The sequence below is a fragment of the Mycteria americana genome, chromosome 8 (assembly GCF_035582795.1).
Source record: "Mycteria americana isolate JAX WOST 10 ecotype Jacksonville Zoo and Gardens chromosome 8, USCA_MyAme_1.0, whole genome shotgun sequence".
NCBI classification, from domain to species: Eukaryota; Metazoa; Chordata; class Aves; order Ciconiiformes; family Ciconiidae; genus Mycteria; species Mycteria americana.
In genome coordinates, this window is record NC_134372.1 from 17,689,956 (window position 1) to 17,712,707 (window position 22,752).

A 22,752-nucleotide genomic window follows, 5' to 3' on the forward strand; every position below is an offset into this window, starting at 1 on the left:
GCCTTCCTTCACACTCCTTCAACGGACTTTGAACAGTCAATTCTGTCTGTTCCACTTCCCATAGGGAAAACAAGCAGTCCTAGATAACAAGAACTCCAGATGACTCTTGAGTTGTTTGCACCTTAATTGAATCCACATGGATGTAAAATCAGAGTGGACTGGTTTGGGTGTCACCCTGCAGCAACACGGTCTAGCAAATAAGCATAAGCAGACCTCTTTTTAGACTGCCTGCTTTTGTTTTCTATGGAAGAGCAGCTTGATTCTCTCTCTGTTCCTCACTTAGGACAGCCTATAAACCCACAGCAGAACCATTAATGAAGAGCTATTTATTACAGCAGTGACAAGCCAGCTTCTCATAACCTATGCTTGCTTGCATTCTTGCTTACGTGTTTCTCCTGCAATCTTAGTGACATGGCAGTCTTGGAAATGCCAAAATCTGACCAAGAACCTCTGTCATTTTTCTTATTCTCAAAGTGATATTCCTGTTATATAGCTTGTAGAATAACCCCAGCAGAGGGTTGTAGATTAAACTTTGTGGCTTTAGGTTGCAAGTGTCTTAATCTTAACTGTACTCATTTCATCCTTAAGGTTAAATGACAGATTCTCTTATTTGTCCAAAGTCAGTTCTGGTGTCAGTAACATCTTGGCAATGCATACTGCAGTGGCAGACCACTGAAGGCAGATTACTCTTCAACTTATATACAGGCTTCAGGACTGAATAGATTTATGAACCATAGCAAGACCTCTGACCTGGTAGAAGCATGAAGAGAGGAATGAAAAGCTGTGACATGGCTTTCAGCTTTACTTAAATTTCTGGAGCACCATAGCAGAGTAAGGGAATACTAAAAAACTACTGTGGGAGCTCTTTAGCCCAAGACCCAGCACCATCTAGTAATCTTTCTTCTGCTGTGCCAGTCTCTGGTGTCCCAGAAGTTGAACCCTGCAAATTCAGATCAAAAGTGGGAGCCAAGAATGGCCTTCCTATAGACATGTTCCAAATAGCAGATATACATCCCTCTTAGCTGGACCACAATTGCCTATTGCTTAGTGAGACTTAGGGACAATGCAAGGAGAGAAGCCATCTTACAGCAGGTGGCTGGCACAGTATTATCTAGCTAGGTCTAGAGTGGTCACATCTAAGTTGCTTGTAGTTTTTTGGTTTTGTTTTTTTTTATTTTTTTTAATACTGGATTTATTTCTGCTCAGTCCCTCTTGCAAGGGAATGTGCTGTTCAAATAGAGTTACTGCCTTTATTTGAGTTTTGACTTCAGAGGAGAGGTTTGCAGAACAGAAGTCCTTTCAGGTGTTGAGTGCCATGTTGACCTGTAAAACAACAAAACAAAAAATGCTATTCCTCACTTGTATCCAGCTTGTAAGTCAAATCTAACTTTTGTCTTTATAACTACTTGAACAAATGTGGTTTGTCTAAAGAAACTGTCTACTGTCTACTGATTCATTTAGCTTTCCTAGGACCTTTTCTTTTCATGCAGCTCTATCACAGCATGGTGAGGAGGTTTATGGGCAAAAGCAAGCCATATGCTGGCATGTCCCAGTGCAGTCTGGAGAATCCACATTCAGCAGCCATTAATAATGATAACATTGAGTCTCTGCAATGACTCGGAAGTATGTAGAGAATTTGCATCTAATAGTATTACTTCCTTCTGTGGTGGACTTGAACAAAGGGACTGCAAGCTTAACCACCACATACAGGTGCTGAGAGGTGCCTTGTTATAGAGAGAGATACTTTTGTGTTAAGATGAGGCCCAGTGTCTCTACAATGTGTCAGGGTGTGGAAGGTGGCACCAAGAAACTTGCCGTTCATGATTACTACAGGTCTTCAGGACAAGCTGCCTTCTGATCACTCACCTCCAGATCCTCTACACCATGGCAAGTAAAGAGAGCAAGACTGAAGTGATTACCTTTCTTACAGTGAGCTGGGAAAATGTATCAGTGTCAGCCCAAACCAGACTTTTAATTGCGGTGAAATGGAGAGTTATGGACAAAGGAATTGTTTGTGTCCCCAGATCTTCATATGTGAAGAGTGGACATGGTCCTAGTTTGATTCCTTTCTTTATGGCTCACCTATATGACTTGCAGTAGCAGCAGTTAGCACATCTAGGCAGTGAAAAGCAGCGCATGCTGAGGAACTGAGACAGACCCCCTGATGTAATGCATGCAGACAGAAGGAATACTTAGTCATACAGCATTCAAGTTGCTACTAGTTCAGTGTGTTGTATATCATGGAAGGGTGTTTCATGATGACATGCAAAAAGATGTAAAATAGGCTGTCCTAGAGTGCTGTGTGGACATAATGGATATTTGTTGGTATTGTAATTCAATCCAGCTGGTTCAGTAAACTTAATTCTGAAACCAACTGCAAAAATCAAAACCAGTAGAACTTTAGCATAAACTTTTTCACTGAACTCAGTAAAGCACTTGTGAACATATGTCACATCTGAAATCAGAAAGTTGCTGCTGGAAATTATATTTTATTCAGATTTGTATTCATTTTTGGAGTGAGGAAGAAAAAGATTGAACAAGACTCACAGTTAGAGAGAACACCAGGAATGAAGTAGAATGAACTCGTATTGCTACCAAACAACAGACAATACGGCCCTAAGACAGAGGAGGGGTAGCAAAAAACCCCCAAACATCAGCATACCGATTTTGTTCTTATTCTACTGTAGAAAGAATAGGCTAAAAAAGATTATACATGTGACATGTGGCCCATCAACCTGTAGTCTTAATTGAAATAATTCTCAGCACGCTAAATTTTGGCTAACAAATCAGGTTACAAATCTGAATATATTTTTTTCTGATCAATTTTTTCCCATTTCAAATAAGAAAATTCTTGAAAAAAATCTACTCTGAAACGTGTTTTCGCAGCAGATCAATGGGACAGCTAAGATTAATAAGGGTTACAGGACTGAACAGTGGAGAAGTTGTATAACTGGACAATTACACATTTCTTTGTAGGAAATCAATTACTTGGGTTCTTCTTGATCATTCAGGTTAAAGGGATAGTAGAAGCAAGAAGACATTAGGACCTTTTAATGATTAATAGTAGCTTTTGAGTATATTTTTGGTGCTGTAAAACTAGCTGTAAGTTTCTAGTTACTTTGAAAGGTGAAAAGACAGGGAAATACTTTTCTGTCTTTATCAAACTGCATCAGAGAGAAGAGCACAAAAGTGTACCTTTTCTCAAACATTCACTTCATTACTCCCATTTTCTGTTATTCCTCTATTATTTTTTCCATTTCTCTGGCTGGTGACCACACATTCAGTCTGTGGCAGGCATGTAAGTTCACAGATTGCCATGTTCACATGGGACGTGTGGGCATAGGGCATATAGGAGTGTGAATATGCTTTAGTGTAACGTTTATGTGCAACTGGCTTTTAATAAACCACTCGTTGCTTTCCATTGCTCTGCATATGTACAACAATCTGATTCCTGGCATCCAAGACCTGCTGACTACCTTTATTATTCATAGGCTTCACTTCATTTGCATAAATGAATATTTGCTCAGAACGTGTCTTACCCCCTTAATAATACAAGAGGGAGGGATAAGGGTTAATCGTGCTTTCTTGCCAATACACACAGGGTAAAAGCAGTCATTCTGGGATTTAGGAAAACAAGGTTCAGCAGGGATATTGGTAGCAAGGTGCATTTGTTGTAGATGAAAGCCTGTATTATTCCTGTGTTCAAGATTCTTACACTGAAAAGTCAAAGGGTCTAAAAAATTTTTGAGACGTTACATTAAAAAAGTGTTATGGAAGAAGAAAGATGCTATATAATAAAATGTTCTTGGGACCGAATGTTTTGTGTTCTGCTATCTGTGAGAATTGGATGTTACCTACTTGAACAAAGCAGAGTAATGTCAGACTCAAATCTGTTCACATTGCCTCATTAGTTATCCCAAACATCATCAATAATCTATAAAGAATAGTAGTTATATTCTCAGAATGCCCAACACATGCGTGCTTTATTAAATAGTAATCAAATTATTTATTTGGGAAATGAAGAACTGAACTACTACAAATTATCTTAGATTTTTTTTCCCCAGTAAATTAACATATTTGAATATATGTATAAGTATTTGGTAGTGGATTTTTAGTGCACAGGAATACATGTATGACCCTGTATGCTGTTTTTCTTTCATTCAATTTTCCAGCTGCCTGCCCGGTTCTGTGCAGTGGTAATGGTCAATACTCTAAAGGCACCTGCTTATGCTACAGTGGCTGGAAAGGTCCAGAATGTGATGTACCCATCAGCCAGTGTATTGATCCCTCATGTGGAGGTCATGGTTCCTGCATCGAAGGGAACTGTGTCTGTTCTGTTGGCTATAAAGGAGAAAACTGTGAAGAAGGTAAGACATTTTCTTTCTATGTTGCAAGTTTGTTTTCTGGGTTTTGGAGTTATTTGATGGGTAAAAAAAAAGGAAAGAACAGAATAAAAATTTAAATTTAAAACTACTGTAGCAGATTATTGTGAAAGAGGGGTAAAAATGTAGTCCATCACAATTTTACTGATCTGTCAAAGTTCAGATAAAACTTCTGGCCTTCTGTATACATTGTTTTGCAGTATTAAGAATGTTGGCCACAAGTAAACCTGAATAACTCCCTTGTTGAAGAGTGAAGATAAATCTTTTCTTATGGATTATATTTATTGAACAATTTAGGTGGGAAACGCAGAGGAAAAAGGAGCAGCGGTAGACAATTGTATAGCTGCAGCTCCACACAAAGGAAACATATCAGTCACTATTAAGACAGAAGTTGATGAAACAAATTTGAAAGACTTAGGTCTCCATGTTACTTACAGACTTCATGTAGGGCGAATTACTCCTGTTAGCTGCAATCATATGGGATTAAAGAAAGGTAGATGGCGCACACAAACAATAACTGTCCTTTAAAAGCAGAAAAGCTCTTCATGTTGAAAGTGTCCAATTCCTTGTGTATGTAGAATGAGCAAATTTAACAAAATAACACATGCAAAATGTGGTCATAGATTAAGCTCGATATTGGTTTTATTCACAGTGTTTTCTGTTAGAATGCACAACATAAATTGGAGTGCTTTTCTTTTTAAAATACATTAGTATGGTTTTAAAAAGGAATTTGATTCCCTGGACAATTGCTAAATAGACAGTTCAGCATACCTTGGTGCATCCTTAGAGCAGTAATAGTTCAAGCTACTTTATGATGACATTCCAGAGCTTATTAATCCTCCAAAAGGAGGAGCAGTTTGAGGACTAAAGTGACAGGACTGGAGCTGCATGGGTTTAGGACTAAAGAGTCTCTATGGAGTATTCTGAGTGGGATGCAGAGCTGTCCACCACGTGTATCGATTTTTATCTTACCCTATAGGAAACAGCTGTTTCTCCCATCAGAAAACAAAGGAAAGAAAACTACAGGGACATAAACCACTAAGGGTTTTATTCTTAGTGGGGCATAGACTGCAGTCATTGCCTTTAGGACAAGATCTTGCATTAGTCTGAGTGAACGTATTTTGCTAAAAGCAAAAAAAACCCAAGGATCCTCACTAGTGGGACTGCCTACACTGCAACTGTTTGTTCAGTTCATCCCTGTCTTCTCCTTCCAGGAAGGCTCCACAACACTGGTTATTAAAGCTCTAATCAAGAACTGAATTGAAGTCAGTAGAGTTTTTCCATTGTTTTTAATGGGTTACATTTTAAGCTATATCCGGAAAATTCTGTAATGTCCTTTTTGTCTGCTAGAATTGATAGTTCTCAGTTCACCCTGAGTGTATGGTTATAGGAAATATTCAATATATATGGCATTCTCATCGAACTCAAAGATGGAAAAGACTGTCTTTAGCATGCTCTACAACATCCAGTCTATTCCCCAGGAATGCAGAAGCTCTCTTTCTGGTACTAACTGCAATTGTTTGGTTAGTCTAATTAAGTTGTATAAATTTAATCATGTTTTGTGTTGTCATATAAATGCTCGTATTATTAGAGAGACTATGGTAGATGGCCTAAAATGATCTTTCTTTCATTTGATTCTGTAAATTTTACCTTGTAAGCAGTTCCTCTCTCATCTTGATTGTAATTTCCAGCTACTGGCATGGAATTCTTGAATGTTGTCTAGAATGTCAGCTCACTGTAGTTGTCTAGAATGGCTGTGGTATATCTGAGCTAGACACCTTGAATCCCCTATCACTCCTGTAAGAGAAATAGACTCTTGTAGTGCTTAATTCAGCTCATCCTAAGGTGAATGTTTGAAATGGGTGAAGCAAACACATCACCAACTCCAGAAAAGTTTATAGAGCAAGCTAGTGCATATCTTTTTGTAAAGGTGTTGTTAACACCATTCAAAGTTGGAAACACTACAAAACATTGTCAGTCAACAGTTTTTGGGGAGGTGAATTACTATGTGAGGTGAAAGGATATACATTATTCAATCAACAGTGTGCTTGAAAGGATAAGTTTTTTCTTAAAAAGATAAATGGATTACAAAGGCAGGAGGTGTTGACTGCAAACTTGGAATGGGCCAATAACATGACAAGAAAGGTTAAAATAACCTTTTGCATGCATCAATGGGCAATAAATAAGTCAATAAATTAATTTACAAATAAATAAAAAACAACCATCATGTTTCTATTCTAAAATTCCATTTCTTCTGTACATATTTCTCACATTAATTCAAGAGCTACAGGAAAAAGGGTATAATATGAAGTGGTGTCTCTCCAGTTGCAGGTAATCATCTGATCTTATTTGAAGTTTTTGCATGAATTGAAATTATACCATTTTAATGGTAGAATGATACAAATAAATATATCTGTATTTATGTATAATAGATGAAATTTCCTCTATTGATTTGAGCTTCCGAAAGGAACGGTGAAGGTTGATTCACTCGCCATTTTCCAACTAGGATATTGAATTAGAACAAGTGGGTCAGCATTGTTTTCTTCCCGTTAGCTTTTTATTTCTGGTATTCATCATGGTCATATTGTTGAAACAATTTACCTGAAATGAAAGTGGCACCAAAATCAATATTTGTGATGCACAATTTTTGCAGCATAAACATTGTTGTTCTATTAACAAATTTGCACACAAGATGAAGTGGCATATTTGTCAGGTTTCGGTCAATCTGGTTTAGGGGGGAGACAAGTGAAATTGCCAAACTGGGTTACGCTAAGGGTGGTTTTCTTGTCAATTTCATGGTCGAGTCATTTTTCAATGACATTTAACTTTGTAAGTGTAATTCATGGCTCTTTGGGGGTTTTATGGTACATATTGTTCAGAAAACTCCTTGACCTCCTTTTTTGTCCTTTGGGATATAAATTGTTTTCAGTACCTTTTTTGTCAATTCTACAGAGGGCCCGATACTAAATGAGCTCTAATGATCTGAGCTGCCAAGGGGCTATGAGTTCTAAGTCTAATGTACTTACTTGCTAAGGCGCGTTCTCCTTTGTTTAAACACCAAAGAAGCTCCATTTATAAATCCTTATTAAATACCACTGTAAACCCTTCTAAAGACTCAGGGCCAGAACCTTTGCGGCACAAGTCAGTGTAGTTCTATTGCAGGTAATCACGTTATGCTAATTTTAGCAGCTGAGGATCTGGCCCAAGATGATAACTCTAAGAGCATGTATTAAAATAGAACAAGATTTGAGCTCAAAGTAAAAACTGTCTTCAGTTTAAACTTTGAAAGCTATTGCTTACCCATGTGATAGAACAAAACAGCTATAAAGTATATTTGTAGGACAAAGGACAAAGGTGGTTAGTGTGTTATTCTATAAAACAAGGGAGATTGGGGGCTTAGGGTATTGATAGGCTTATTCTGTGGAAATAAGTCTCAGCTGCATGAATACTGTAATTCAGGACAGAGGAAAGACAGTTAATTTATGTAGCAGAATGTGGTGTTTTTCATATGCTCCATATTTCTTTCATTAGTACTTTCATTTGAGAAGGAAGATGATACATTTCTGACATGGAGAGTACATTAGGACTTACCATATCTCCTAAAGTTAGCTGTCCTGCCACATACAATGTTACACACATATTACCCTTTTAAATTTTCCATTAAAATATCATCATCTAAAAAAATAGAATAGACTAAATTTAGGTGAAAAAAGTAACCTTCATCCTAAAAGTAAATTAACCCTTAAATCTTTGTGTTCTTTATTTCTTTATTCAATCCGATTGTTTTATCACAGCTCTGTGTCTATCGGGTTCAACAGAAATAGTATGAAAGACATATTCTAAACTTTGAACAGTTTCTAATTTTGTTAAACACCAAGAAGGAATAACAGTACAGGACAAGCATTCTGGATAATTTTAAAACAATTTATGAATTTATCAAATCTTATCTGAGCCACAAAACAATCTTGGTTTACCTATAAATACGAAATTGAGTTATAATATTTTCAGGTTCAATTAACTAAGCATTAAATCTTAAAAAAAAAGAAAAAGAAAAGAAAAAAACACTATAGCCAGTGTCATCATTAAAATTAAAATCTTCTAAGAAATGTTATAGTAGTTTATTCCTGTACTACTGTAATCTGAATTAAAATCAAAACTATTCTGATAACTCATGTTATTGCATCTCTAAATGTGCCTGCCTCAATCCTCTGTGTTGTATCTAATCTATATACTTACTTTAAATGTTCTGCAACTACGTAAAATAATTTGACAGGACTCTATGTTTATAGAAAAGTTGAGATTTGAAAGATCAAGTATTGTTCACATAAGGTAGAGTGAAAATGTCTCTGCCTTAATTTAGAAGGATCAATTTGGAAAAGATGAGAGATAAATCACTTTCATTATAAACTCAGATCTTCCTGGAGCTGCGGGAAAGAATGCCAATCATTCTTGGTCCTTCTGTTGTGAGCTAATATATACCAGTCATGAGATGAATTCATTTTATTTAGGACATGAATTTGACCTTGGCCCTCAATTCCACAGCAAAAGGCAGTTGGTAAAGCCTCTATGTTGGTATTTGTGGTAGAGCATAGAACACTTATACAAATTCATTATATAAGATAAGAATTTGGAAAAGCATAATGTTACTGGTAGAGTTTATTTGAAAGACAGCTCATAATACTATTTATCAAGATTGAAATAGCAACTGAAATTTCATTGGATGATTTTCCATCATAACTTTTTTCACTTTCTTATTCTGTTGTTTCTGGATTGAGAAAAGATGAAATCCATATCTATATCTGTTTTTCTTTATTTCTTTAAGAGGAATTATCTGCTGGTTAGAATATGGGTTGAAGTAACTAGGACACTCAGTTTCACAGCTCAGCTACTAATGGACCACGAATCAAATGTTCAGAAGTGCCTGAATAATTTAGGAGTCTGAATGAAGCTGAAAGCCACTGATATTTTGACTTCTAGGTACTTAAAGTGGCTATCATAATGGTATTCTCACAATGCTCTAGCATTTCAATAGTAATAAGAGCAGTATTGAAGACGATACTCCAAAGAAAAATATCCTTTAAAAAGTGCAATTTATTCAGATATTTTTTTTATTTTGTTATTTAAATATAGTACATGACTCTTTGGAACTTCAATGTATTTCAGAAGAAATGTCCCCAGGTGAAGGCTTATGTGTGGAACTCATTATATATATTTAAGTGTTACTTTTAAGTCTTTGTGCTTCTTCACTGCAGCATTCCTGCAGTAAGCTTTCATTGTTCAGTCACACCCTGTTTTATTTGGAGCTAATGTAAAACACAAATTACTTCGCACTTTCCCATTCTCAGATCAGGTGTTAATGTGACTTGAAGAACTACATCAATTTGCTTTATTTATCACAGTGACATAAACTTTTCAGAGCACACACCTACATGTTTTCCAAACATCATATTGTGTGAACTGACCTTTCTCTACATTGTTTTTGTTTTCTTCTGTAGTTGATTGCTTAGATCCAACGTGCTCCAACCACGGAGTCTGTGTGAATGGAGAATGTCTCTGCAGCCCGGGTTGGGGTGGAATAAATTGTGAGCTTCCCAGAGCCCAGTGTCCAGACCAGTGTAGCGGGCACGGTACCTACCTGTCTGACACAGGTCTTTGTAGCTGTGATCCCAACTGGATGGGTCCTGACTGCTCCGTTGGTAAGAAAAATATTTTTTCCTGATTTTGCAATAATGTTCCTGTTTTGTTAAAATGTTAGTATCTATAGCAAGTTTGAAATGCAAATAATTTAGAAAATTGTCTTCGGAACATGTTTGGTCCGGTTTAGTTATTTTGGGAGGAAGTGTGTATATATTAGGTACTATTTTTTGTGACATTCTTGATTTGGGACTGTCAGCTGGGGGGCGAGGGGGATGCAGGTTAGGAGTTTGTATTTCATTCTAATACTGACCCTTATTTTGACTGAAAAAGTTACTTAATTGCTTCACATCTGTTTCCCAACTGTAAATGAAAAGTTCCATGATTTATAAATATGTTTATAACATTTGGGGAATGGAAAACACTACAATTAAGTAGGTTTTGGGAGTCTGCTTTACTGCGCATCAAAATGCTACTCATTTATGAAAAAGATCACAAAACAGAAAAATCTCTTTTCGAATAAAGTGTATTTTTCCCTTTTCAGTCATACATAGAATATTTTAAAAAATAGTTTTAGAGCAAGAGACACTAAAAAGCAGGCACAAAAGTGTAGGATAAAAAATTTCATCCCCTCCAAACCTACAGTTGTAAAACTGATTATTCTACCAGAAGGAGCTAAAGAGAAAAAAAACAGTTTTGACAAGACAGCAAATGTTCTATTTGTGGGGAAAAAATACTGGGAATTTTGCATTTATGTTGTAAGCTGAACCTTGAGACAGAGCTAAGGCCATAAGCAAATCTCTCAAAATAATATTTACAGTTTTCACACTTATTCAGTTATTTCTTAAGATTAATGACTTAGAATATCCCACCAGTGAAATGAATATCAAGAGGTGATTTTTTTTTCTGCTTCATGCGTCAGCAGCTAGAAAAATTAATGAATGAGAATTTCACTGTCAATTTCTTTGATGATGCATGAGGCAAAAGACCCCTCGTGTTCGCTTTTCTACAACTTCAGCTGGTAGAGAGCGGTAGAAGGATTTTTGGAGTAAGACACCAGATAACTGACCATTTTAGTAATAGGATTCCAAAATCTCTCCCTTGAAGGTGTCTTTTACCCATCACTCGTAGAGTCTAAGTGACCCTGAGTTGTCACCATTCTTTGCTCAATGAGTTTTAGGTGAGTTTCAGTCTCTCTCATTCTTAGCAATCAATGACTGTATCAAAATCACCAGAGGTCCAGGTTTGAGTAAAACAGAGCTACGTGCTCCCCGTCTGCACTGCTGACAGCCATTGAGGAAGCTACCTGTGAAACTTGTTTGTATCTGAATAGAGGATGCTGCTCTACAGCAGTTTGCCCAGCATACATTAGCAAATTTTTAAAAAGACTTTTCAACATAATTTAGTTTGTTTTTAAGCAAAAGTTAAATGCTGGTTTTGGTCTGAATGTGAACAGGTGTCGTGGTTTAACCCCAGCCAACAACTGAGCCCCACACAGCCGCTCGCTCACTCCCCCCGGGTGGGATGGGGGAGAAAATCGGAAGAGTAGAAGTGAGAAAACTCGTGGGTTGAGATAAAGACAGTTTAATAGGTAAAGCAAAAGCCGCACACGCAAGCAAAGCAAAGCAAGGAATTCATTCACTCCTTCCCATGGGCAGGCAGTGTTCAGCCATCTCCAGGAAAGCAGGGCTCCATCACGTGTAATGGTTACTTGGGAAGACAAACACCATCACTCCGAACGTCACCCCCTTCCCTCTTCTTCCCCAGCTTTATATACTGAGCATGATGTCTTATGGTATGGAATAGCCCTTTGGTCAGTATGGATCAACTATCCTGGCTGTGTCCCCTCCCAGCTTCTTCTGCACCTGGCAGAGCAGGGGAAGCTGAAAAGTCCTTGACTAGTGCAGCAACAACTAAAACATCCCTGTATTATCAACACTGTCCTCAGCACAAATCCAAAACATAGCCCCATACCGGCCACTATAAAGAAAATTAAGTCTATCTCAGCTGAAACCAGGACAACAGGCCAGCTTTTGACAGCATACAGTTTTCAGCAAAAGCATACCTGTTCTACTCACTTTTCCCTTCATGGCTAGGTTTCTGGTTCTGCCATATTGCTGCTGACATAAGCTAGCTATAATCTTTATTCTTTTCTTCTCCTAGAAGTGTGCTCTGTAGACTGTGGCACTCACGGGGTGTGCATTGGCGGAGCATGTCGCTGTGAAGAAGGGTGGACAGGAGTGGCGTGTGACCAGCGTGTGTGTCATCCCCGTTGTACGGAGCACGGAACTTGTAAAGATGGGAAATGTGAATGCAGAGAGGGCTGGAATGGGGAGCACTGCACCATTGGTAGGCAAACGACAGGCACCGAAACAGGCACATATTGCTTTCTTTTCATAAATCGTAGAAACATAGTTACTGTTGTGTATTGTAATAGGCTGTTCCTTTAAGGACCCTAGTGCTTTCAGATATTATCTCTGCCTCAAAATGTGGTGGGTGAAATGCAGATGAGCTCTTGGAATCATTTAAAATCAGTAACAAACTGATTTGTAGAGGAAAAAAACCAACAACAGATTCCACAGCAAATGAACATTAGTAAGTAAAGATGTAACAAATGATCCATCACGGTATCATCTGAGCCAAGATTTTCAAACTTAACTAAACATTCCTTTGTGTGAATGGCATCTTTTTTAATTTCCTGGTCTGATGCATCAGTGCTCTCCTGCTATTATACATCACATCTGAAACACATCAGCACCATCGCCACACAGAGCAGGGGTCAAGTTGTGGAGGAATAAGTGTTCCTGGTGTTACAGAAATAGCTCCCTAGCATTCTCCTGTGTTGTGCTGTGACAGTGGGCATGGTGTTTGCATATAGACAATCCCAGCATGGGAGGGCCCTGTCGGTAGTGCGGCATGCTGCTGTACCCTTTCCTAATAGCGTGCTGCTCAGTACAGCATTGGCATCACGCAGAGTGCCGTGACTAACACGATTGCATCTCAGCTGTGATGTGTCAGCCTGGGAAGTTCAAAAAGGTTATACTTACACAAAGCAATGATGTTCTATCCTCTCAATTACCATGCTTGAAAATTTATTCTGAAGAGGAATTAATTGTTCCTAAATGAAGTTCTTTATTTTGTCTCTACAAGCAGTCAGGTAGTATATTTGGATTGTTTTGTTAAAGTTACTGAAAACAAAGGAAAAAGTCATTATTTTACCTATGCTGTAATCAAAAATGGGAAATTCTGAATGATCACATCTCTTCCGAGAAGCCTGAGCAAAATTCTCTGGAACGAGAGTATCCAACTGCTGAGACATTGTGAGATTCAGACGAGTGTATTTTTCTCCAAAGAATTTTTGGAGGACTGTGAGGTATACCTTAAAAGAAACCCAGTGAGTCCAAATCCAAGGTAATATTATTTTAATTATCTTAAAGTGGTAATTTTAACAAAGAAAAGGAGTAGGTCAGTTGAGATTTTCATGGCAATCAGGGACCCTAATGGGACAGTCCTATTACAAGTGAATTGATATTTCTTTACTTAAAAGTATGGTGAGATTCTTGCATCCCTCAAGCTGTTTTTCTTTTTCATTCCCCTCTGATTTCTCCCTGGATATACAAACCATTTCCGATACACACATGAGTTGGGAACTAAAAGTATACTCTTATTGGAGAGAGAGAAAAAAAAGAGATCCATATTTTTGGGGCATATCCTATGATGTTGTGGTGCTGCATGCTTCCACCACGCTACGCTAATATGATTTAAATCAAAGCTTTTATGACTGAACACTTTGTCACCAGCATAGATGCAGAGTGTTTTTTCACAATTGCTTTCTGACTTCCATCTTATCAACATATCACTGCTAGATTAATCCAGGCATTTTGTTTTCATATTAAGTACTTCCCAGACCTTTACAAAATGCCTAGTATATAAAATTTTTTGCATTAAATTGTGTAATAATTGCTTATTTTAAAAGTTGCTGCTTTGCGCAAAATTTGTTTTGCTTTATAATCTTTTAGTAATGTGCCTATGTTTAGAGGTAATTAGTGTATTTAAAGTCTTCATTACTGTGCACACAAAAAGATGCCTTGTACTGAGATCTTAAAAGAATTCTGAAAATTACAAGCTGAACTAGTGAACTCTGAAGTGAGATTTTTAGTCTAATTTTCAGAGCTGTGAAATAAATATTTTCCCTATTACTGATGTATATAATAAATTCTTCTTTTCAGAGAAAGGGTGATACTGCTGAAGTGATTAAAATATGCATAAGTTTTTTTAGTTTGGTATGTATGAGAAAGATTTCCTTGAAACTTAATGTGAGTCTGCCCGCAGCAAAGATGAGACTAGGGCAAAAAATTTAAGTTTGCCCTTCTAGTTATCGTACTTTTAAGTTTATGCAGTCATAAGTTGCCTGTGGCATGTAGACAGATATATATTCTTGTGACAGGCATGTATTAGTAAGAATTTTCATATGTTCATATCATGAGGCCTGATTGTGAGGCCATTTACAAAAGCACAAAGCATGATGCCAGAAATGGAATTCAGTTCAAAGGGACAGCTCAGCTTGATCCCACTGGTTCGTGTTACGTGCGGCTGAAACAGAGAGAGTTTGGAGGATAAGGGTGGTAAAACTAATTTTTGTCAGTATTTGTACAAAAAATGCTAGAAGTTACCACTGGAAAATTTGTCCTTAGAGTGAATTAATACTTTGGAATAAGGATGAGTTGCTCAAGACATTTTAAATGTTAGTGTGAAGAACTAAAGTGTACTTAGATTTTATGGAAACTCGTTTTAATTTAGAGTACTCCTTTTATGGTTCAGCTTTCAACTGAAAGGTTGACAGACCATTTAATGTCAGAATTACTCACTGAGGAGTGTCCACCTAAAAAGATAATATTCAGGAATAAAAATTTGATGTATTCAAACATTGATTTTTAAATTAAAAAAAAATTATTTTATTTTTTTAAATCCAAAGCCATTGTTTTAGTCCTGTTTGGAAGGTACCTGGCAAACTGCACAGTTTGTTTGTCCTAAGGCAAAGCCAGGCCAGAGCAGAGTAAAATAGCATATGAGCAGAGGTTGAATCCCTCTCTTCCCTGTATATAGTTTGAATTTTTGAATACCCATATAGGTCTTCAGGAGCAATGAATGGCCAGGCTTATCTCACAAGACATTTGAGAATTTCTCCATATGGACTTCAAGCAGAAAAATGTGAATCCCGTAGGAGAGTTTATTTACTCTGAATTTCCATTTATTGCTACACCTAGTCTGAAATCTCTTGAAGTCAGTAGAAAAACTTGCTTTGATCCCAGTGACTTTAGGCCAAGCCCTCTTAGAACAAATCAATCTAATTTGTGAGGAAAAAAACCAGGATTCTATACCCAAACCAAAATACATTTTCTTTTGTTTGTGTTTCTTTACCAGTTTCGTGTGTTATATTCACATGGCAGTGGAAAAGAAATCATTGTAGCAACCTGCAGGTATCCACGTTCATTCAGGTTATTTTACTCTATTTAATATCAAATTAGGCCTTTATAGATAGTTGACAGAATGTACACTCTTTGGCATTTTGATGTTGAGTATCTAAGCTCAAAAAATTCAACAAAAACGTAGTTTCTCTCTGCATTACCTGCATTTTAAGAAAAACACTCTGAAAAGCCTCCCAGAATGTCACTGTGAGCCCAGTGTTAACAAGCTCTTTGTGCAAAGCAGCTTTGACCTATGTGCAGCAATAGAATTACGTATAAAAATCAGTGAATACAAATTCCAAGTTACACAGATTTTGATAAATCTATAAGCAAATAATATAAAAATGAAAGGAGTGGTGTCTGGTCTTGCTCAAATGCTGTACATAGTAGAGCAGAACTAGGCACTAGGCACTACATTTCACTTTGCTACTTCAGGTAAGAAGAAAAATTGCGTACTGGAGTGATGATAAAGAAATGAATCTTTCCCAGTGCAAAAATAGACCTGTCAGGATATGTTTATTAAGTGGTTACTATTCATTGATTGCAATTATGAAGGAAGTTATAACTAAATAATAGAGGGTAATCTAGATGAGGAAAAAAATATTGGAAAACTAATAACAAAGCAAAAGCCCAAGATATACCAGTTGCTAAATCTTGAACCCATTTCATGCCAGAATTTTAAGATGGAGGATTTGGCTTTTCCTTGAATCGTCTGAGTGTTGTTAAAGCGTGCTGTTATAAAACAGATCTGTTACTTTCACTAAAAATAATATTTGGATGTTTAAAACTGTTGGTTTTAAACTGTTGTGGACGGTGCTCTCATATAAACTATCAGGATTGTTTACTAACGATAGTGTGATATATATGGAGATCTTAAGAAACAGTCAAAAATACTGTTTTAAAAGCATAATTCCATCTGTAATTCATATCCCTGCAGCATGAAATACAACTGTTATTAAGTCATTGGTAAAAATCTCACTGAGACACCAGTGAAACCAGGATTTAATCCTAAATATTTATAAGTAAAATTTTAAAATCTGCAAACATATTGTATCTTGTAAGGTAAGCTCTCACCAGAAGACGGTATGTGAGGTTTTCTTTGTGGCAGCCTGTCATATTCCCAAAGCCTTGCAATTGTCTGCTCGTGTCCTACATTAGATGTAGGTTAAGCACTCCTGCCTTCAGACAGAAATTGGCAAAAGATTGTAGTAAAGGATATTTGATAATACGGATACTCTGCTGCAGGTTACGATCAAGACAATTCGTATCTTCTCTGTTCCTCTTTTTTTTATTTTCAATGCAAATGAGCTGTACCCCCTTTGACAGCCATAGAAGCTGAACCTCCAACTATCTACCTGCTAGGCAGAACACAAACAGGGATGATGTGTGCATCTCTGCAGATTCTGCTTCCTGGCCTTGGTACCGCTTTTCAGAATCTAACTCCAGAGGTGGGGATCTGCCACTCCCTTTCTTCCACTGAGTCCTTGGCCTCTGTACTGAAAATGTCAAATGGTAGGACACGTTTCTTAGTAAATAATGGATTTGGAAATCTGTATTAGTGCTATACCTTATCTTCTATGTTTTCAGGGCCTTGAATAAAGATGAAGGATTTGAAAGAACCACGATCCTGTCACCTACATGGTGGGAAATAACCTAAAATTTTCAGATACATAAAAATGTACAGGAAAAAGAGAGGACTCTCTGTGTCTGGGGTGATTAAGATAAGAAGTTTAAGTTACGGTATAGGAGATTTGGGTTAGGTGTTAGGAAAAACCTTGCAACAGTAAATGAAAAACTGAGGTAAATTGTCTAAGGAAGTTGTGGAATCCTCATCAAAGGAGCTTTGAACAACAATTTAGACAAATGTCTGTCAGGAATAACAGAGAGGTAATTCATCCTGCCGTGGGGCAGAAAGCTGACTAGAAAATCATTGAACTATAAGAGCTGTCTTCCAGTCTGATTTTAAATGAGCTTAAAAGGAAGCATTCCTTCTAAGTACCTTATTTTATAATGGCCTATATTAAGATTTGTACTGTCATCCCTTTTAAAACTCTAATGTCTCTCTTAGAAGTAGAATTGATCATTTATCCAACCAAGGAGACTAATCTGTGTGTTCTGTATTTGCAGAAAAATGGGTTGTCAATGTATATATTGAGCCACTCTGAAACACCCAAACAAAGAGCAAATATTACACCCAGTAGGTAAATACTTCAAATCCTCTCCCTTGGAAGTACCAAGACTCACCCAAATGAACACTAGATGGATAGTATTCCACCTCTGTTTTTACTAAAAAAAATGTTTACTAAAAATTTTTTTGCCCGAGTGTTTTGGGATGACTATGCCCTTTCCAGCTTTTAGACATGTTTATATTTTTTGTAGACTGGAAGGAATACCACATATAAAGTATAAAGATGTAGATTTTTACCTTATGAAATCAATAATCGATAGAAACATTAATAATGCAACATTGTGTTATCTTTGGATACAGCAGGATATTTTCGTCCCATGATAATGCTCTTTGTGTCAAAGATTTTTTTCTTCTACTACGGATTTTTCTTGTTGTAATTACAATGGTAATGATTCAAAGATGAGGCAATTTTCAGGAGAGATGGAAAATGTGTGGGAGGAGACAGTGGAAAACCATCGTATCTGACAAAGAGCAATTTAGAAGGAGATATATTAGACTTATCCAATGCACTTCTAACTTGAAATTAATCTGTAACAGTTTATAACCTATCAAGGCATAAAAAAACCTCTAATGACAACGATAAAAATGTAGATTGCATGCTCTGTAGAGAGAGGGACACATTTTTTCATTTTATTTGAAAAATGCATAGAATATTTGGGTCATGACCACTTTGCATTACTGATGATATAGAAATATGTTGGTAATATATATGATGGCATGACCAAAAATGTTAGAGACATTGACTGTTTCTGTACCTGCAGATTCAGGTTCATCACCTGTATAATACAGTCATCTTATTGCCTTCACACCTGGTAGCAGGTTTCTTGATAAACATATCTGTGATGCAGTCTTTTAGGTACGTGGTGTCAAGCTTTCATCTGGACTGTGATAGGGTGGTTTCCCCCCCATGTGTCTCTTCAGCAAAACAGAAGAGTAGCAGGTATCTCATGAATTAATCGGAGAGATTCTCAATGATTTCTGCCATTCTCTGCACATAATTTACATTTTCATTTCCGTCATGGACCCACAGAGAGGCTTATAACGTAGAAGTTTTCCTTATAAAGTGACATTTTGGTCTCGTATGTTATATCATGGTACATTTCATAACCAAACCCAAGGAAATGTACTAGTCAACTAGACCAGTGGTCATCTAGTCCAACATCACTGTGCTTCAGTAAAGATGCAAGTTCCTGGTAAATACGCAATTTCTTCCTGGAAAGATAATGCTTTTTATCTTAGAATCATAGAATCACAGAATCATTTAGGTTGGAAAAGACCTTTAAGATCATTGAGTCCAACCGTTAACCTGGCACTGCCACGACCACCACTACACCATGTCCCTAAGCACCACATCTACACGTCTTTTAAATACCTCCGGGGATGGTGACTCAACCACTGTCCTGGGCAGCCTCTTCCAGTGCTTGACAACCCTTTTGGTGAAGAAATTTTTCCTAATATCCAGTCTAAACCTCCCCTGGCACAACTTGAGGCCATTTCCTCTTGTCCTATGGCTTGTTACCTGGGAGAAGAGACAGACACCCACCTCGCTACAACCTCCTTTCAGGTAGAGTGATAAGGTCTCCCTTGAGCCTCCTTCTCTCCAGGCTAAACAACCCCAGTTCCCTCAGCCGCTCCTCATAAGACTTCTGCTCTAGACCTTTCACCAGCTTCGTTGCCCTTCTCTGGACATGCTCCAGCACCTCAATGTCTCTCTTGGAGTGAGAGGCCCAAACCTGAACACAGTATTCGAGGTGCGGCCTCACCAGTGCCGAGTACAGGGGCACGATCACTTCCCTCGTCCTGCTGGCCACGCTATTTCTGATACAAGCCAGGATGCGATTGGCCGCCTTGGCCACCTGGGCACACTGCTGGCTCATATTCAGCCAGCTGTCAATCAACAGCCCCAGGTCCTTTTCCGCTGAGCTGCTTTCCAGCCACTCTTCCCCAAGCTAGTCTTTTCCAACTACATTTGCTATTGGGGTGCTTTGATGGTTTTGTAAATGTGCCATCTTTTATTTCACCTCCAAAATTTCTGAATAAAATCTCTTGGCTGTAAAGTCCCCAGACTACACGCTGTGTAAATAGCTCTTGTTTTGAATCTCATGCTAATTTTTGTTTCTGATTTGTAACTTTGTAAATTCCTATCCCAGTAACTAAAATATACTTTGCTACTTTTCTGTATCAGGGATGAGTAAACTTTCTAAACAATTTCTGTAGCACTATGGAATCCAGAACTACCATATGCATCCTCTTTATCATAGCTTAGCAAGATAGCTGATTATATATTTGGAAGGAAATATCCTATGTAGAGATTTGTATACAGTGAGAGTGGTTTGACTTTCAGGGAATTTAGAAACAGAATTCCTTTTCATCTGCAGAATTTACACAGGGCAGCTGGGGATCTTTTTTGGCTAAAAGGCAAGCTTATTCATGAGGAAGAACTTTCCTGTTTGCATTCTTTGCTGAGGGCTTCCTGTAAATGATTGAAATATGTCACAGTGCAGTGTCAGAACACTTGAGTGGCTTTTTTCTTTCTCTCTATACAGGATATTTGCAGAACATGACCTTACTTCTTCCCTTTCTAGCCCAAAAAATTTAATTAGTGTGTTTTCAGCAAGGCTTCCTGCATTTTGTCTGGGACTTCAAAGATGCACCCAGCAGATAGTGGTGAATAGTTTCCCAAACTAAAATCACGTTTCTTTTTTCTCCTTTTGGAGGGGCTTCTACATGAGTTATATTGATTTTCTGGCCAATTCTTGAACTCTTAAAAGACCACAAAAAGAGGGGAAGGGCAATCAATCAGGCAGCTGATCTAACTTTTGAAAGGGCAAAGCTGATTTTGGTGTTCATAGGAGTATTCACAGCATCAGGCAATCTTCTCTTCTTCCACAGATAATGTTTTCTGTGTTATTTTGTACCCTGTGGTGTCAAGCACAGCTTCAGCAAGAGAGTGAATTACATGGTGTTGCTGGATACAAAACAACAAAGACACGGGAATGCTTGTGAGAGGTCAGTGACATAGATTGTATAGAGATAGAAAGGTAGTACCAGATCTTGAGAAATATATATGTATATACATATATATAATATTTATACTTACTAAGAAACAAATACAAAAGAGTGTGTCTGCCCATCCTTTTGAGGCCTGCTTGTTAAAGCTATCTTTTCCTTAATCACTTGCATTCTTGCTTATACATTCTCAAGGTATAATTCTTGTATCTTCAATATGTTTCACATAATCTTTCATGCTTGAAGATGCAAATAAAGCCATATGTATTTTGCCTGACTACGACAAACTCTATGGAATAACAGTTCAGACACAAGGCTTTACCATTTCAGCTTCTTGTCAATTTTGTCTCTAATTCCTACATAATATCAAATTAATGGTAGGATGCATTAGAAGTTAGAGGCTTGTCTTCCTAAGATATTTGATGCTTTTGAAATTCTCTACTTAATATTTTCTTAGTTTAATGTTGTATTAAAAATATTAGTGTCAGAAAGAAAAAGGAAAAAATGGTTGCAGTAGCATCTCTGAAGTGTCAGTTGAGGATTTTGCTGTGTGATCTATTTAGGGCTTTGGGGAAAAAATGAAAGTATTGAAAGCTTTCTCTTTAAACTGTCAGTTATCTCTTGTGCAGTAACTACTCACTAAAGATGAAATACACACTGATGTTGAATATTGATACATCCTTCTTTCAGTAAAAGCCCTTACTAAGACAATTTTTTTAAAAGACCTTAAGGATTGAATATAGGGTACCAGCTATGAGGTATCTTGAGCCATTCTTATTGAACAAAGTTTTTACAAAATTTATGTTATTCGGCTCTTTTCTCTTGTTCTTTCTTTCCATTCCTATTCTGACCTGCTTATGAAATGCTTATGAGGATAACCTCGCTTCTGGAGATTATTCCTGTAGGTAGCCTCCGTCTATTTCATTTTAGGTATAGTTTTTTTATACGTATAAAAAGAAGCAAGGTTTTCTGTCCAACAGAAATCATCATATAATGTATATCTCATTTCCCCAAAGCAATTACAAACATCAATTTATGTAACTGAAATGTGAGAACTAAATACAAACCTGAGTGTTCTGGAAGGTGTTCAGGTGTGAGGTTATGGTCCATGTTCATCTCTGTATGTTGAAAGTGCAGATAGTTGGAGTAATATTGGGGTCATTATTAGCTGATTTATAGCTGCCATGAAAATTGTAACTAAGTGTTTAGATTTCTGCACTTTCCAGGACATACTTCTCTAGTGTTTTCAGTGATATAGTATTGATTGACATATAACTGTCCATCTCATTCTGTCAGTTGTATTCAAAACACATCCATGCTGGGATAGATAGAGACAAAGCAATACTGGTGTCTCATTAGTCTAGCAGGAGTTTACAGTTATAGTACTATGGACTATGAAAAGTGAAGGAAAAGTGGGACGTGAGAAATTAAGTGACTTTATCCTAATTCTCTCTTCATTCAATAACCAGATTAGAGCAGAAAGGATTCATGGTCCAGCTGTCTCCTTGAAGATTTTCAAATCTGAGAGCTGACCCTTAGCACTGGGTGCTACACACTTGACTTAAATACTTCAGTCTAAATAAGTACCTCTCTTAAACAGTTAAGCAGTTTTCATGGAAAAGTAGTAACTTTTGCTTTCACAAAGACTTCAGTGTGACATGGGTCATAACATTATACCTAATGAAAATTTAGTCAGAGACATGTTTGTCTGCTTATCCATGTAAAGCTTTTCTCCTTCTCGTTCTACTAAACTTAAAAGATACTTTTACTCCCGCCTTACTGTAATCTGCCAGTTCTATGGCCCATGACTGATGTCTAACATCTGGGATTCATTGCCTTTTCTTGTGCTGTCTCATTGGTTATTTGGAGCCATGCAGTGAGTCCCAGATGTTCAAGTGTAAACCAGTTTCTGCATTCTCTCAAACACAGCTTACATAATGGTGCCTAAGTCCTACCCAACTCATTTGTATTTTCTCTGTTCTACAATGCCTTTTAAAAGGCTATGGGTTTCCTGCATTCTGTAAATAGGGAGCCATAATTTTGACAAACTGCCAATCAATGTCAGGGTTTA

General features: G+C 37.3%; 1 protein-coding gene across 7 annotated transcripts in view; it reads left to right on the forward strand.

The window, feature by feature from the left end:
• Positions 1-22,752, forward strand: part of TENM2 (teneurin transmembrane protein 2) — a 547,147-nt gene that overhangs the window by 452,853 nt on the left and 71,542 nt on the right. For 5 of the 7 annotated variants that reach the window (XM_075509420.1, XM_075509421.1, XM_075509419.1 and 2 more), the window contains 3 exons: positions 4,173-4,367; positions 9,878-10,078; positions 12,180-12,365. In XM_075509420.1, the coding sequence (XP_075365535.1) occupies positions 4,173-4,367; positions 9,878-10,078; positions 12,180-12,365 (582 nt within the window). Of the gene's footprint in view, positions 1-4,172; positions 4,368-9,877; positions 10,079-12,179; positions 12,393-22,752 lie in introns of all 7 variants that reach the window. The other 2 variants (XM_075509417.1, XM_075509418.1) reach the window with 1 other exon arrangement.